General features: G+C 47.0%; 1 protein-coding gene across 10 annotated transcripts in view; it reads left to right on the forward strand.

Annotated features, from left to right (window-relative positions):
- Positions 1 to 18,222, forward strand: part of PALM2AKAP2 (PALM2 and AKAP2 fusion) — a 465,690-nt gene that overhangs the window by 417,297 nt on the left and 30,171 nt on the right. For 9 of the 10 annotated variants that reach the window (XM_040481932.1, XM_040481930.1, XM_040481934.1 and 6 more), the window contains one exon: positions 12,902 to 15,305. In XM_040481932.1, the coding sequence (XP_040337866.1) occupies positions 12,902 to 15,305 (2,404 nt within the window). Of the gene's footprint in view, positions 1 to 12,901; positions 15,306 to 16,345; positions 16,398 to 18,222 lie in introns of all 10 variants that reach the window. The other variant, XM_040481929.1, reaches the window with a different exon arrangement.

Consider the following 18,222-nt stretch of genomic DNA (forward strand, 5'->3'; position numbering starts at 1 on the left):
TTAGCAGAATCAACTCCTTCGGCGAAAGAGTTACAGTTCTGACAAGGGGAACGTCTAAGGCAGCCGAGTTCCAGCTGGGAATCCTTGAAATCTCTCTTGGCACACGTTTCAAGCAGTTTCAAAGCCTGAGGCTGCTGCTGCTGCTGCTGCTCCCACTTGCTGGCTTGCTTCCTCTCGGCTCTGCCCTCACGGTTACCAGCCTCAGAACAGCCCAGCGCCTCCTCACCTTTGCCCAGGGTTCACGCCGACATCACAGAACCACAAGGATTAGGAGCAGAAAGGAAGTGAATTTTGAGGGTTCGCCTGGTTTGGGTGTCTCATGTCTCAGCCCGGAAAACTGAGACCCAGAATAGAAACCCGGCCTTGCAAAAGTCACGTAGCAGCAGGTGCATGGTTTCAAAGACCACCGGTTTCTGCCTCCCGTTTGCTGTCACACTTCCCGGGTTCCCCCCTGAACTGCCCACTGTGCCTCCCAGGGCAGAGCTCTGCTCTCCGGGTGGGATTCATGACTTCCAGCCAGAGCTCTGTTCTTGACCAGCTGTGTGACCCTAGGGAGGGCTTGGCTGCATGGGCTGGGGCGTGCCCCTCTTTGGACTGGATGAGAAGCCTCACCTTGCCGTTGGTGGCGAGAAGATATGACTGGCACCCAGTAGGGGTGCAACAGATATTTGCTGAATGATGGCTTAGCAGCATCGATCTCCTACAGACACCAGGCCCTGGGCCCTCACAAACTGCACTCTGTTCCCCAGCCAACCAGGACCAAGTTTCAAAATGGCTTCGTTCCCCCCAGAGCCAGACACCCTCGGAGACTGAAAATTTTTCCCTCTGCCTCGGAGTATAAAGCGCTTTTCTGGAGCACCCAACTGTGGCTTTGCCACACAGTCTTCCTAAACTCCATCCGATTTTTGCAACCAGAAGGAGGGGTGTGTATGCGCGTAAGTGTACATATGCGTGTGCACAAGTGTGAGTGCCTGCGTGTGCATTCATGTGTGCACGTGTGTGACTGAATGTGTGCGTGTGTATTCACTTCCTGGAGCTGCCATCACAAAGGACCACAAACTGTGTGGCTTAAGCAACAGGAATTTACTGTCTCGTAGTCCTGGACACGGGTAGTGCGAAAGGTGGCAGCGTGGTTCCTTTTGAGGACTGTAGGGAAGGGTTATTCCAAGCCCCTCTCCTTGGCTTATGGGTGGCTGCCTTGTCTCTTGTATCTTCACGTGGTCTCTCTTCTAGGTATGTCTCTGTCTAAGTCTCTTTTTATAAGGGTACTAGTATATTAGATTAGGGCCCACCCTAATGATCATGTGACTTGATTACTTCTGTAAGACCCTGTCTCCAAAGAAGGTCACATTTTGAGGTACTGTGTGTTAGGACTTATACCTGGGAAGTTGGGTTCCAACCCATAACAGTGAGTGAGTGTGTGTGTAGTGAAACATAGCATCTCAGACTCCAGTCAGAAGCATGCCTGCTATTTATGGGGCACCTAGCTGGCCCAGTTGGTAGAGCATGTGACTCTTGATCTCAGGGTTGTAAGTTCAAGCCCCGTGTTGGGTATAGAGATTACTCAAAATCTTAAAAAAAAAAAAAAAAAGAGAGAGAGAGAGAGAGAAAGCATGGCTACAAATTAGATAATAGTACTTTATTATTATTTTTTCTTTTTTCTTTTATTTAATTTTTTAAAGTTTATCTATTTATTTGTTTTTAATAATCTCTACACCCAAGGTGGGGCTCAAACTCACAACCTCAAGCTCAAGAGTCACATGCTCCACCGACAGAGCCAGCCAGGTACCCCTAGGTCATAGTACGTTAAGGGCACATATCATTCTCTCTTTTGTGAACAGGGAAGATTTAAAACAACTATTTTTTATAAACCTCCTCATGGAAGCAGAGGGGGCAGATGTGATTATGTCGAAGGTCCTAGGTGCCACTCTTGCCTCATGGCTTGAAACCGTGTCTTCGTGGAAGGCCCTCGTTTGCTTTGTCACTCTCTAGCAGAGCAACGCCACCCTTGGCGTGTAATTTCCCCACCTCATTTTTACTTTAGACTGTCAAGTAGCATCTTGAAATACCTCTGACTGTACCAAAGAACATTCCAATTATTCCGAAGGGTACATAAATTCAGAGTTTCCACACTATTCCCTGATGACTTGGTATCACCGAGTTAGCCCTTGAGAAACTCCTGGATATTTCTAAATAAGTTTCTGCATATTATAGGTGTTGTTTAGATGTTGTAAATAGTTGTATAGTATATACATTTAGCTTTTTTTTCCAAAAGACTCTGCCTGAGCTCCATCCACTCTGATTATTCTTTCCTTGACTTATATTCTCGAGAAGGTCCAGGGAGGTCTGCTTTGCTGGCCAACCCGCAGACCACTGGGGAGTCCGGCCACCAACTCGGGGCTGCCCGCCTGATTTACCAGGAGAAATGGCTCCCAAACTGCTCCTGAACTTGCTGGCTGTGCAGGACCATGCTTGGCGTTTGCGGTCCTCTCCCTGTAAATATCCATTCTCTCTGTCTTCTCCAAAATGAATCCTTCACAGCTGCGCAGGGACCTGCATTCTGACTGACTTTCTCAGCCAGCCCCTGAGTTATGCCAATTGTTCTTCTAGATCAACCTAAGTTTGGGGACCAGGTGGATAGAACCTGGAGGCAGTGTTGGGGGCCAGTCTGAATACCTGGGCAGGGGGACTTACGTCATCACTCTTTGGTTTAGTGTGTAATGCTGGGAGTCTGATTCTGTGGTACAGAGCGGGGGGTGTTGGTGACACTTGTGTCCACCCGAGGTACGTAGGGATCTGGTTTTTTGGCTGTCCTTGTTTGGTGGCAGAAGATACTGGTTACCTCTGAGAAAACGGAGCCACTTCCCCCAGACACATCTTGAAGTAACAACACTCATCTCAGACTTCAGATTCCTCTGTCCTACTTCAGCGTGAGAGACCGTGTAACCCTTTAAAATCTATCTTCCAAAGACCATTGAAGGACATAAAAAGTACTTGTGAGATAAACTTCTGAAGTTAAAAAGTGTTGGCCCCAAAATTGCATGTAGTGTCTGGTCTCCACTACATTAAATACATATTTCTAAAAAGAAGACTAACTGGGACGCGATAAAATATTAACTGTTTTCCTCTGCGTGGAAGGAAGATGAATAACTTGGGTTTTCCAAATTGTCTACAGGGAGCGTTTGTTACTTTACAGACACACAGGCACATATATCTACTCTAAATCTATTCACAGTATTATGTATATTCAATATAATATTATATATGTATTGTATTTATAGTATATATAATTTTACTGGATCTTCGGGATCTTTCAGATTTTTCAGGAGATATCAGCATCGCCAGGATATTAATTCCCTGCTTGCCCGAGGCCGGTCTCTGACTTTCTAAGAAGACAGTGGTAACTGGTTCCGATGGACAGGGTGGAGCTCCTGGGGCCCTCTGAGCACCTGGGGAGAAGGCTGGGGTTGCCTCTGGCCGGTGCCTGCCCTCCAGGCTCGGCCTCTAGGGAGGGGCCAAGGTTCTCTGAAGGAGGTTAAAGCCCTTCTTTGTGTGAATGGCCTTTTAGGGAGCAGAGGGAGGGGCGGCTCTGACATCACAGGCTTCAGTCAGGAGGCTCGGAAGGAATTTGTCCTGCTTGAGCCAGTGCGCAGGAATCCGTCTGGAAAAAGAGGCAGTTCCGACTGGGGACGTTTGAGACACGCACTGTGGGCCGGGTAAGCCGAGTCTGCTGACCTATCTTACTGTCCTTTTCTTTTCTCATCTGGAAGGAACGGGTTCCTTCCCGGGGCCCGTCCTGGTGGCGGGGGACTCAGAGTCAGGACTGTAGGGCTGTGCTGCGGAGTCCTTTCCCTCTAGAGGCAGAGCGGGCAGCTGAGCTCCGACTGGCGACTTGCTTCTCTTGGAAATCTCGTCAACCCCCCCAGCTTGCAAGTTAAATGGCAGAGAGGAAGCGCGGCACCACGCGTCCAGTGCGTGCAAAGATGCACACATGTGGCACACGAGGCCGGGACGATGGTGCGTGAGGGTGTCTGCGAAAGAGAACCTGTGTGTCTGTCCTTGTCCGGAACAGAAGCAAGCGACCCAGTGACTCTGGTGACTGGTTTCCTAGTTAACGCCTTGCATTTATTTGGTCTGTAACGAGGCCGAGCTGTGGGACCCGCCACGTTCACGGAGTGACTCGGGGCTTTCTGGGGAATGTGTGTGCCTGTGTCCTGTAGGAGCCCAGGGAGTGGGAAGAGAACCTCATCAGCTCCGTTCATGTGCACAGTGTCATCTGTGGACAAAGGGTTAAGCTCAGAGGCTTCTGGCACCGTTTCCTCTTTTCTCTTGGCTCTCTGCCTCAACATAGTGGATTGGTGCTGGGTCCACAGTGGTGCTCAGCTTTTGCTCTCTGCCATTAGTGGTTGGCCAGGCAAGAACCCAAGATCCTGAACTATTTTAAAACCAAGAGGGACACAGCTGAGTTATAAAGAACTAAAGCCGGACTTGCTTTTGCTTTCGGCAGAATTAGTTACCCTAGAAATTTCTGGCTGCAGGAGCTAGAGTTCCCTCTGAGGCCTTGATGTTGGTTTATTCTGGAGGTGGGGACTGCCCTGTAAAATCGTCTCATGGAGAAAAGGGCCTCTGGGGAGAAGAGCATCTGAGGACTCCTTGACAGAGCTCGGAGTTTGTTGCATTGAGGAGGAAGTGAAGCTTGACCTTCTTGGAGCAGAAACGAAGCATCTTTCCTCAGTTGGGGCAACCCTAAAGCCTCCCAGCCGTTCCCAGTCACTCCTGTGGGGAGTGGATCTCCAGGCAGCTGAAAGAAACAAACCTTTCACCAGTTGCTATAGAAAAGGAAACAGCTTCCTTCCTCCCTCCAACCCCCCTGGCTCCCCACCCCCATCTTCAGTTGCTTTCACAGAAAGCCCAAGCTGTAAATGTGTTAATCAAACGACACCTTGACATATTCCAGATGTGCAGCCTGACATCTGAGCCGGTGACTTTGGAGCTGGGTTAAGGGGATACTATTAATAGGGCAGGCTGTGGTCTCGGGGAGACTCCATGACGTTATAAATTGACCGCTTTCCTTCAACAGAAGTGTGAGCCAAGACGTAGTTTGTTTCCAGTGAAGGAAGGTTCTAGAAGTATTTTCAACCCATCTTCAAGCCCGTATCTATACTCTAAGGCTGTATCTGTACTCTAAGCCAGAGAGATAGCAGGATGGTGATTGCCATAGAAGCTCTCAGCAAGAAAGGCTGGGCCTGTAAGAGCAGGAACATCTTTTTAGAACTGTCCCAGTCATATTTAGCTGTAATGCTTCACGGCAGGAGGTCCAAGAGCCATCGTTAGTGTTAGCTCCCTGGATCAGGGGTCAGAGCGTTTAACCCTGAGCCCGCCTGGTCTGACTTTAGCCTGCAGCTGCCCAGGAGTGCTCAGGGTCTTTAAGTCTGGCATGTTCCCATCAACCAGGAAGGGGTCCTTCTCGGGCTACTGGCTTCCCACCGTCAACCTAGGCCCCTGGTCCTCTAGGCCGGAAGAAGCGCTGCGAGGGGGCAGAAGAGGAAAGGCCTTTGGACTGGAATATGGCCCAGGCTATCACCTCTCCCCTCCTCTTCCTGGCCGAAGCCTGAAGCCAAACCAAGGAAGGAAGCAAGACATTCTCAGACATTCCCATTCTCTGCTCCCTCACAGGGCTGGGTGGAAGGGGGGTACTCAGAGGCCCCCCGCACTTTCTCCCGCCTGCCCCCAGCTTGCCATCTTCAGCAGGGAGGGTCTGAGGAGCTGCAGGCCAGCTGCTGAGGAATTTGGGCACTCCCGGTTTTCTTCATAAACTCTTTCTAGCCAGCCCGGTGTGTGCTGTTGTACAGGGCTGGGATTTTCTTCCGACTTAGCACTTCCTTTGCCTCGTACTTTTTTCTCTCTTTGGAGATTTCCTTGGAAATCTCTGCCTCCAAGGCTGTACGCTCCTTGCTGCAGAGTAGGGACCACCCCAGAGCTCAGGGGACCCCACCCCACCAGGGCCCCGCCCAAAGCTTACCACTCAGCAGGTTCCCGGGGCATGCTTATCCTCATGGGAATGCACTTTGACCTCTTCAGCCTCTGGGCTCCCCTCCCACACTCCTGAAGTTCCCTCAGCTTAGGGAGTCCCTCTGCCCAAGATCTCCAGACCTTAGCTCCAGTCTGGTCCCTCCAACTCTGATAAAGTTCAGGAGAGTAATGTGGACATCTTTGCAGCCTCCATGAGCCGGGTTGCATCCCTTCCTTCCGTTTATCTTCGTGATAGAAATAACAGCCAGGAAGTTGAATCCTGTAAGAAGCCTTTTAGATGGTTCCACCACATGGACCACAGAACCAGTTCTCTGCTGTGAGAGCAATTGCGCCCTGTGTACTCAAAACTCGACTTAGGAAAAGAGAGAAAGGGTAAGAAGGGAAAACAGAGATGCTCTCTGGTTTCACAGCTATGCGGAAGTTTTATTTTATAGCCACGCCTCTGTTCCCTGGCCAAGAATGAGTTTGTATTTTTGGTGGAACTTAAAAATAACTGGATTAAAGGATCAGGTCACCTATTACCTGGGGAAAAGTCCTTCTAATTTAAATAGCATGGCCTTAGTAGGAAGTAATCTGGGTTATTCAGAGTAGGAAGCTGGTTGTGCAGCCTGCCGCTGATGTTTCAGTGATTTGGGTCACACCAGGCATTTAGGCTAGGAGCCTGGGAGGTCACAGCTGGTAACAGGCTGGGTCAAGAGGTAACAGCCTGAGGGTGGTGGGGAGGTGGGTGGGGAAGCTGTGAATACATTTGAGTAGAAGTTACAGCTTCCTGCTTGTCCTTGTAGCAAAGGACACCTTTTTGGTAACCCCCTGGTCCCAGCCATATCTGCTAAGGAAAATGTACCTCCTTCAAGTTCTTTCAGCGCATGATACGCCCAGCAGCAGACGCAAGGAAGAGAGAGCACACTGGCGTCCATCACCCCAGCTGGGCAGCTGTCAGGACCCTGATGTGTTTTCTGGGCAAATTACACAGTCTTCTAGAATCTCGCCTGTGCTGTTGACTCTGTGGTGTTGGGAAGGAGTCACAGCCTTTATGCATGGTGTCTATTGCAATGTCTGGGATGTGGGGTATTAATATTTTGCCCCTGGGTTGTCGTGGAGGAAGCAGAGGACTCTCCTCAGAGGCCGGCTGGAAAGGTAAAATTCCCAGACCGTGCAGGAAGTCAGCACCCTCATTTCTAACTAGGGGGCCTACAGGGAGAGCAAAAGAAAGGAAGCTGAAACTAAGTCTCCAGGAAGTCTGTCTCAGTTCCTTTCTGAATAAATGGTGGGGAGGGGTCTCTGACTTCTGAAGCCAAATTGCGTGTCTCCCATCACTTCTAGAGATACAGGTGTGCAAACAGTCAACCAGAAAGCCAAGTGAATACTCTTTAAATCTATCCACCCTTAACATAGCCCTAATCATTTTGAAAGCCTGCTGTCACTGAGAACACTTTTTGGAGTATTAGGAGAGAATTTGGAAGAACTGGCCTTCAAATCCTGTCTTTGCCACTTCCTAGCCAGGTGATCTTGGGAAAAATCTTTCAATTTCTCTAAACCTCATATTCTAAAGTTTTAAAACTAAAGTTTTGCGTACAAAAGGGCCTTGTTGCAAGTATCAGCCCAAATCGTGTATGTTTGTGTACTATGAACAGAGGGTGTCCGCGGTAAAATGGAGATGTGACGGGGCACCTGGGTGGCTCAGTCGGTTGAGCATCCGACTCCTGATCTCAGCTCAGGTCATGATCTCACAGTTTGTGGGTTCGGACTTCGCACTGGGCTTCATGCTGAAGCCTGCTTGGGATTCTCTCTCTCTCTCTCTCTCTCTCTCTCTCTCTGCCCCTCCCCCATTCTCTCTGTCTCTCCAAATAAATAAACTTTAAAAAAATGGGGATGTGACACTCACGGTGTGCCCACCAAACAGGCTCATTGTGCTGCCTCATTCACTTGTACATCTGTGCAGCTAGTAGTGTATTGGCAATGGTCCAGGTTCTGTTCAGGCCAATGTGTGACCCCTCCTCTGCTTCCCATGTGACTGGAAAAGATTAGGGAGGTTAGAGATGCCTTAGGTCTGACTTCTAGCCTTGCCTCGGCCTTTCCCCTGTAATTGCCTCATGTGGATTTCTTCTCAAAATGAAAACTTCCCCATCACGCCCTGCTCCTCCCCACAAAAAGTCAACCAGCTCCCAGAGAGAATTTAATAATGGCCATTTACACTTCCGTGTAAAATTGCTTAATAATAAGGAACATTTGCATTAAACACTTCGCGGTATACATAGTACTTTTAAACACATTATCTACTCTAATTCCCGAAACAGATTTGAGAGATCTTGTTACAAGTCCTGCTTACAAAGGAGTTACAGTCTGCCAAGGAGAGTCCCATGATTGTCTTGCATAGGGTCTGGCAGAACTTTCATAGGCGATCCTTGGCACCACCCATATTGTAAGCTAACCCATACTAATTTGTTTTGCATAACTATTAAACACGTTTTGGTAAATAGCGGCAGCTTGAGACACAACCTGGCTACCGGGTTATAATAAAAGCACGTCTTGCACTGAGTTCTGGCACCCATACAGACGTTTATTAAGCAACCATTTGTAAAAGTAGGCATAAAACCTACTGTCTGTAACCTCAAAGAAATCCCAGCTCCTGAAGATTCTAGATGCTCCAGCCCCACCTTGCATGAAGACAGGTTTTACAAGGCAGGATTCCCTTACCCTATAGGGGTTAATAAACCATTAAAGTCCTCTGAACCTAAAGGCAGAGAAAGAGCCATTTAGCTTTTAGGCTCAAAGCACCATCCCTAAGGGTGTACGAGCCCCCTTCCCCTGCCCTGCTCACTCTGTCTGTAAATCTATTTCGGGAAAGGACGGAGAACATCTCTAATCCGCAAATTTGAACACCACCAACTTCACCAGATTTCCAGTTTTTATCATGCTAATTGACAAGCCACTAATTTCACTGATGAAAACCCATTTCTCACCTTAATGATGCCAGTTGGCAATGCCTCAGGGGGCCATGGGAGTTAAAGAGAGCCAAACTACCCAGGAAGGAAGCCATCTGTGGAGCCTGGAATTTCTGATTAGATCCTGGTTGACCACTCCTAGAGTGTATATTCCCAGTTAGGTTGGCTCTCTGCTTCTGAATGTAATTAAACTAATTTCAAACACACACATACAGCTGTATTATATTGTCTCTGTCCACATCTTCTAAAGTAAATAGTAGACGTCCTGACCAGCTATTAGCTATTTGGGGAAGCCAGTAGGCTGGTAGGTATTATGTGTCGTGCTCTACAAGGCCTCCACCTGGAGGGTTAGCAGGGGCAGTCCAAAGAGGGTGCCCCTTAGCACCCTTTGAAAATCCAGTTTGCTCGGTTTTGTTTTTGTTTTTGTTCTGTTTTGCACTGAGGCACAGTTGATTTCAGAAGGACTTCCCAGTCCCCTTGATGAATGTGTACTTTATCTGAATCCGGAATCAGGTTCACCTTATCTGAAGCATAGGGAAAAGTCTAGTCTTTTTAATCCTCGAAGGGAGCACTGAGCATTTGTTGGTTTGAGCAAGACATCATTTAATGACACCAAGCCCAGATTCCTGCCACTTCTGTTTACCTGGTGTAGTTTACAGGTGGCTTTGATTGTATCAGGCCATCTTGCATGAAGGTAAATTCCTCCAGTTGAGAATAGAACTCAGGAATTTGCTCCTTTGTTATAACTGTTGCCTAACTTTCCAAAAACTCAGGATCTCTGAGGCATGGTTGTGAATCAGTAAGTCAGGGTTATCTCTTTAATTACTTCTACCTTGATTAGGGTGTAGAGCTGCTACTCTCTGAAGTACATGGAACAGAGTGTCAAGAAAAATGTTCTGAATTTATGGAAAGAAGCGGGAGGAGCCCCCTTGTAACGGGAAGGAGAGAGAGCCGCTTTCCTGTTTACACCCTCCAGTGCCTAGATTTTTTACACAAGTGTATTGGAACGGAATCATGTCTCAGTACATTGGGACTCCAAACTCTGACTTTTAAGCAGTAATCAGCATTTGTAAAATCTTAGTTTGACCCATCATAGAAGATATTCAAGGAATGAGACTCATCATTTCTGACGAAAAGCTGATGGTAGTCTTTTTGACATTGCGAAAATGTATTGTCAGAAGCTGTTCTCAGACTTTTAAAGTTTTGAATTGGAACACTTGCTACTTCAGAAAGTATGCCTTGAAAAGGGTTGGTATACTTTTTAAGTTCTGAGACAGAAAAAAATGCTGGCACAGCATCTCCTAGCTCATTGTCCGGCGCTTGAATGGACGTACCCAGGAGAAAGAGACAGCGTGCTCTTGGGCAATGCTGTGGAGGGGGTTCAGGACCTTCTATCCCTGTGATTAGCAATGGGAGAGAACTATAGGCAAGTTTTTCACTCCTCCTGACAAGACGAAATAAACTCCAAAAGAGACTTAGGGCTTCCTAGGAAGTCCAATTTTTGTTAAGAAAAAAAGTGTCTCCTGGAGCTGATTGTTGCTGCTAATCTCATTATGACCCCACAAAATAAGCTTCCTGCATGTTTAATGAATGGATTAACGACCAAATGAGCTATAGAATGAATTATTTGCCTTTTAAATTCCTTTAATGCTATGCCACCCTCTTTCCTCTTATGCCAACTACTCTAAAATACTTTATGTTCAATAGGGCAGTGATTTTCAACCATTTTTCAGTTCCAGCAACTTCCTACCATTTTCCTATCTTCCCTCCTCCGCCCCCAGAAGCCAAATAGGATACAGAAAAAGCTCTCCTTATTCCCATAAAGACTGTTAGCAGTAAATCATTGACTAAATGAAGCTGGGGTGGGAGACTCACAGATAATCTGTCTCTCACTGTAGCAGTGCCTTGTGTCTCTTTTTGTTGGTCTCTTTATTCCAGTAATAGCTTTCCATGGAGTGGGCTAATTTTGACGTAGGTTTATTTGAAATTGAATGGCAGCCAGTAAGTGGCAGGCATTCAAATTTTCTTTAATTCTTAGGGTGCCTGGGTGGCTGAGTCGGTTAAGCATACCCCTCTTGATTTCAGCTCAGGTCATGATCTCCTGGTCATGAGATCAAGCCCCGAGTCAGGCTTGGTGCAGAGCACAGAGCCTGCTTGGGACTCTCTTTCCCTGCCCCTCCCCCACTCATTCTTTCTTTCTCTCTCTCAATAAATAAATAAAACTTAATATTTTTTCTGTAATTCTTAATGACATAGATATTACTGGCGATTGCCTTGCCAAAAGAAAGTCTAGTGAATGTTTTTAAAAGGCAGTAAAAATGTCTTTGACATGACTCTTGATGTCACTCTAAAGATAAAAGAACCATTAGCTAATGGTAAAAAAATAAAATAAAATAAAGATATTAGCATTATAAATATTAATGGTATTAAAGGACCAGATTTGGACAAAGACCAGAACTAGACTGGAAGTTCATCCAAGACCAGAAGGTATTGACAAAAGAATCATTGTTACCTATTCCTAAAGAAGGAACATATATTACTTGATTGATTTAAGTCTAAAGGAGAATGTAAAAAATGAAGAGTGAAAGAAACCACCTGTTCATGGGTGACCTTCCAGCTCATGGATGACCTTCTAGGTCATGGATGACCATGAGAGTTTTCAGCATTCTGACAGAAGTGCAGAGCATGTCGGGTAAACTCCCATGCTGTTTAAGTCTCATGAACAAATCCATAATTATGAACCTTCCTTGGAAGTGTTTAGAAATGAATCTCCTGAGAATCATCCTGAGGTGGTGTTTTAATATTATGTTCTAAGAGTTTAAAATTGTTCACAACCGATGCAAATGAAAATGGTACCATCTTGCAGTTTTTGCATTGTACTATGTCAGTAATACGAGGCATACTCTAGACTCAAGAGAGGAAGACAAGCCTGACCAAGGTGTCAGTGAAATTCTTGAGGAACACTCAAATTAAGCTTACAATTTACCACTGAATTTTCTGAGGTAAACCAGAATCCTTGGGTATGAAAAAAAAATCCTCCTAGAATTTGAAAATTAATTTTACTAATGCCAAAAAAGAAATCACATGGGATTGGTGAAAATATAGGATTTATTTCAAAACATTGAAAAGATATGGTTTTTCTTATTGAACAATAAGATTGGAGCTATCACATATAGTGCATTTTAGGAACTGGAGAATTGCTGCTGGCTACTAACTTTTCAAAGTAGCCCTCACTCCCTAACTAAGGAGTGTTGTTTTGATATAGTCCCAGAGAACAGAACTATACAGTCAGTGGCTTTGGTTACGGTGTTTATAATGTACATGATCGATTAAGAGCCATTGCACTGGGGCCCTGTAGCTGTTAAGGAGCCATTGAAGGAATCTATGTTTTCCAGTATTTTCTCTTGGAAAAATTTTCCAGGAAGTTTCTTGTCTCCAGAAATATTGCATTACATATGGCAGAGGATTTCAATAAAAATCGCTGATGCCAAAGGACCTTCTTGCTCTACTTGGGGACACACAAATAGTCCTATTACATTTCTGCAGTTGTTTGCTATTAAGATGTTTTATTAAATTCTGGTACAATTCCTGTATAATCTTTTCTACTTTAGAAGATATTTGAGCAATGTCTTCAAATGATCTTAATCTTAATTTACTTTTAAATTTAAGAATGGGACTGGCATTTATTGAACGTTCTCTGGACCCCCAGTAAACAAAGCAGAATCTGTAACATCGAGAGGTTTATGAATGAATTACCACAGCAAAATGAATATGCGAAGAATTATTAGAAGCGAAATCTCTGTTCCAAAGAACTTGTCATTGCTTCAGTTTTTCTTCCAGTGAGTTACCAGTTAATTTCTCAGGGTTCGCCTCCATAAGAGATTTAATAGCTAACCCTGACCTTTGTTGTCTGTTTATTTCAGAAGCCTCCCCAGCTTTCTGAGGATGATGTCCGGCTAAAAAACGAGAGAGACAATTGCAGCGTCAGCCCCCTGGAGCCTGCAACCAGCTCCCTTCCCCCAGATCACAAAAACATGGAAATTGAAGTCTCTGTTGCAGAATGTAAAAGTGTTCCTGGAATCACCTCTACCCCGCCTTCCATGGACCACCCCTCCCCTTTCTACTCACCCCCCCACAATGGCCTCCTCGCTGATCACCATGAATCTCTGGATAATGATGTGGCCAGAGAGATCCGCTATCTAGACGAGGTGCTGGAGGCCAGCTGCTGCGACTCTGCTGTGGACGGAACTTACAACGGCACGTCGTCCCCAGAGCCTGGAGCAGTCGTCGTGGCGAGCAGTCGAAGCCCACCTGCCCACACAGCCATCCAGCCAGAGCTCACGGAGAGGGCAGTGGGCAGACAGGCCCCTCCTCACATCGAGTTCAGCACAAGCAACTCTGACGCCATGGCAGAGGGTGGAAAAGCCAACGGCCACTCGCCTGACCAGCCCCAAGATCTGCTGGGGGACGGCCTCCAGGCACCCGCGAGCCCCAGCTCTTCCACCAGCTCGCGGTGCTCGGGCCGTGACGGGGAGCTCACGCTCACCACACTGAAGAAGGAGGCCAAGTTTGAGCTGCGTGCCTTCCATGAGGACAAGAAGCCCTCCAAGCTCTTTGAGGACGACGAGAATGAGAAGGAGCAATTCTGTGTCAGAAAAGTGAGGCCTTCGGAAGAGATGCTGGAGCTGGAAAAGGAAAGGAGAGAACTCATCCGGAGCCAGGCCGTGAAAAAGAATCCTGGCATCGCGGCAAAATGGTGGAATCCTCCCCAGGAAAAAACCATCGAGGAGCAGCTGGACGAGGAACATCTGGAGTCGCACAAAAAGTACAAGGAGCGCAAGGAGAGGAGGGCGCAGCAGGAACAGCTGCTCATGCAACAGCAGCAGCCGCCCCCAGCCCAGCTCTGCGCGGCCCCTGTGGCCTCCCGTGACCAGGCCAGCGCGGCAGAAAACGTAAAGGAGGACATCGTCACCGAGCAGATAGACTTCTCTGCTGCTCGCAAACAGTTCCAGCTCATGGAGAGTTCCAGGCAAACAGTGGCCAAGGGCCAGAGTACACCTAGGCTCTTCTCTATCAAGCCCTTTTATAGGCCTCTGGGGTCAATCAACTCAGACAAGCCACTGACCATCTCGAGACCAGCTTCCGTCGGGGGCCTTCCAGAAGACAGTGGTGCATCAGCAGCCAAGGGGCAGCAGAAAGCCAGCTGTGCCCTGGAGAGTCAGCCTGCGGGGGGAAGCCAGGGCAGCACAGCTCCTCAGGGGAGGGAAGGGCCCTACAGTGAGCCTTCCAAACGTGGGCCCTTATCCAAACTGTGGGCAGAGGATGGGGAGTTTACCAGTGCCCGGGCCGTCCTCACTGTGGTCAAGGATGACGACCCTGGGATCTTGGATCAGTTTTCAAGGTCAGTCAATGTCTCTTTGACCCAAGAGGAGCTTGACTCTGGTTTGGATGAATTGTCAGTGAGGTCCCAGGATACCACTGTCCTGGAGACCCTGTCCAACGATTTTAGCATGGACAACATCAGTGACAGCGGGGCCTCCAATGAGACAACCAATGCCCTCCAGGAGAATTCACTGGCTGATTTTTCTCTGCCCCAGACTCCACAAACTGACAACCCTTCAGAGGGCCGAGGAGAAGGCGTCTCCAAGTCCTTTAGCGATCACGGTTTCTATTCCCCTTCATCCACACTGGGAGACTCTCCATCGGTTGATGACCCCTTGGAGTATCAGGCTGGTCTCCTGGTGCAGAATGCCATTCAACAAGCCATAGCCGAGCAAGTGGATAGAGCTGTGTCCGAAACCAGCAAGGGTGGGACAGAACAGCAGGGACCTGGAACAACTCTAGAGGAAGCTGGCACTGGGGCTCCCAGTTCAGAGAAGCCTCAGAGCATGTTTGAGCCGCCTCAGGTGTCTTCTCCTGTTCAAGAGAAGAGGGAGGTATTACCAAAGATTCTGCCTGCTGAAGACCAGGCACTCAGGGAAAGGGGGCCCTCCCAGCCACTGCCAGCCGTACAGCCCAGTGGCCCAATAAACATGGAGGAGACCAGACCGGAAGGGAGCTATTTCAGCAAGTACTCAGAGGCAGCTGAGCTGAGGAGCACAGCCTCGCTCCTGGCCACTCAAGAGTCCGATGTGATGGTTGGGCCCTTCAAGCTGAGGTCAAGGAAGCAGCGGACTTTGTCCATGATCGAAGAAGAGATCCGAGCAGCTCAAGAAAGGGAAGAGGAACTGAAGAGGCAGAGGCAAGTCTTGCAGAATACCCAGAGCCCCAGGGCAAAGAATGCCCAATCGCTGCCCTCCCGAACGTCATGCTACAAAACCGCTCCAGGTAAGTGAAGTGCGCACCAGAGACAGACGCCGTGGGAATCGGTTGATTCCAGCTTATGTGTTTCTTTGTGGAGCCTCCTCTGGGTGTGGCTAGAATTAGTGTCGGGGGCACTGACACAAGGGTTTTTGTATCCAGGGACATGCAACTGGAGTCAGAAGAACCCTGGGCCTGGACGGTGTGCCATTTCCCAGAGGATGCAATGGCTCCTTTCCCATCGTTCTGTTCTGGGTTTGGTTTAGTAGAGAATTGTTCTCTTTTGTTTGAAAGGGCTGCCTCTGGCTGAGGGAGGGGCAGTGTGTCAGAGTGAGCCCATGTGTGGACTGTGTTGGAGTCAGTAGCTTGACCCTTAGCATCTGCAGTTAAATCAAACCCATCTGATTTGGAGGACGTGCTCTACTAACGCCGTCTGAGTGCCAGGTTCTTTCCTAGCAATGGCAGTCATGACCCAGGGTTGCGGATCGACCATAGATGTTTTTGTCCCTCTTCTGTATGATTGGATTGGTCTTCCTTTTAGTCATCACGGTGCCATTTCTTTGGAATCAGGGGCGGTCTCATTCATTCTTATCCTATGACACATTTGGAGAAATTGACTCTTTGTAAAGGCAGGTCTTTAGTCCCCTCCCATTGCCTGGGCAGTCCCTTTGTATACGTTGTGTAAATGGCTGGTGTTAAGTATGGTGGTAATGTTGCTACCATTATGGACAACAGTGTGACCAGTAGTTTTTGTTTCCCATTTGGATATGATGGCAATCAGAGATCTGCACGTCCTGCTGCAGCGAAGTGCCACTCAAAATGTGATCTGGGCTAGTCCACGGACTGTTCGTTACCGGTCCATGCCGAGAATAAGTACAGACATTGAGAGCAAGCATTTGAAAATTCTTGTCGTAATTTGGTATTGTCCTCAAATCCAAGTGTGGAGTTTTGTGCTTTTTTTAGAGTATTGGTTCATAATGGACTGAGGGGTAACTTCTTTCACTGGAGACTATCTAAAAAGCATTACCCTAACATATAATTGTTGGCGTTTGACTTGGTTTATCCAGATCTTATTCCCATCTTGACACTTGGCTTCCGTCAAATCTACAGTGACTCAAGGTAACTCTTTTGATTATTAATTTTTAAATTTTGAAACAGTCTCAACCTTAAGTTCCCAAGTACAGTACAAATATCTCTTATTATGAACCATTTGAGAATAAATTGCCAACATGATCTCCGTCATCCCAATTTTATAGAATATGCCTCATTTTGGATTTGTCTGTGCTTTCACATGAGTACATGTAGGTTATGCATCTTTGGTAGGACTACCACAAAAATGATGTTATTTCTTCTCACTGTGTCCAATCAGGGACAGATGTTGACTTTTTTTTTCATATAATATCAACTTGGATCACTTGATTGAGGGAGTGTCTTATAAGGTTCTAGAGTAAAATTACTTTGTCCTTTGTAATTAATAAATATTCTGGGGCCTCTGGGTGACTCAGTCAGTTAAGTGTTCGACTTCAGCTCAGGTCATGATCTCATGGTTCATGAGTTCAAGCCCCGTGTCGGGCTCTGTGCTGACGGCTCGGAGCCTGGAGCCTGCTTCAGATTCTGTGTCTCCTTCTCTCTCTGCCCCTCCCCTGCTTGTCCTCTGTCTCTCTTTCAATAAACAAACAAACAAACAAACATGGGACGCCTGGGTGGCTCAGTCGGTTAAGTGTCCGACTTTGGCTCAGGTCGTGATGTCATGGTTTGTGGGTTCAAGCCCTGCATTGGGCTCTGTGCTGACAGCTCAGATCCCGGAGCCTGCTTTGGATTCTGTGTCTCCCTCTCTCTCTGCCCCTCCCTGCTTCGTGCTTTCTCTCTCTCTCTCTCTCTCTCTCTCTCTCTCTCTCTCTCTCAAGAATAAATAAACATTAAGATTTTTAAAAATAATAAATAAATATTAATAAATATTCTGTACAGTTAGTTTGGTACTATGTAATCTTTATCCTACTTCTCATCAAACTTTAAATCTATTCATGTATCTATTTATGTAAGTGTGGTCTTGTGGGTTCCTATTATATTCAGTGGGTTATAATCCATTTCTGTTAGGTTTATTCTTAATTTGTGTAGATATAGCTTATGGGAACCCTTTCAAGTTAACTTCATGTCCTTTTGACATGGTCTCATTATCCTATGGACATGTCCTCACTTTCTGACGCCACAATATGTTCCAGTCTCATCTGATACTTTCCTAACCCTGAAATGAGCCATTTCTTCAAATAGCACTAATTCCTGTTAGTGGAGAATGGAATTTAGAAATCAAAATCTGGGTGATTGGTGTGCTCATTGTTATTAGATTGTTTGTCCCTGTTCCCAGGCACTCTCAAAGAACAGAATTAGAGAATATATACACATTCTGTCTGTCTGTCTGCCTGTCTGTCTATCCACCTACCTACCTACCTATCTATCTTGAAAACCATGAGCTCACCCTGATACCTTTAACTCTAATCTAATACCACAGGGCTCATATTCTCCCCATATTTGTAACCTCCTTGTTGACAAGATACCTGGTTCAAATACCCTTGATGTATTTATTGTTTGAGCAATCCTCTCCTTGCCTTGTGTAACCAGTCTCCTATTTTCCTTACCCAACTTGGGTTCCAATACCCTGTGCTAGGTCACCTCTGTCCCCCACCCACCTGCTGTGGCTCCAGCACAGCACTCTGGGCCACTGTGGTATCCTACCCTAAACTGCAGACACCATCTTGTAGAGCTCCTCCCCAGTGGCTTTTGGACTAAATTGTTCATGAAGGAAAGAAAGAGAGGAGAAAGAGGAAAAGCCTGGTGACTTTCTCGATATGGTTTTTAATTCCTACAGGTCACAGGGCAGTGGCCAGCTAAGTGAGGCAAAGCAAACTTGCAAGGGAGGATTTTTTGTGTGTGTGCTTAATAGTGA

The sequence above is a fragment of the Herpailurus yagouaroundi genome, unplaced genomic scaffold, assembly GCF_014898765.1.
Source record: "Herpailurus yagouaroundi ecotype Mexico unplaced genomic scaffold, PumYag 160, whole genome shotgun sequence".
Taxonomy (NCBI): Eukaryota; Metazoa; Chordata; class Mammalia; order Carnivora; family Felidae; genus Herpailurus; species Herpailurus yagouaroundi.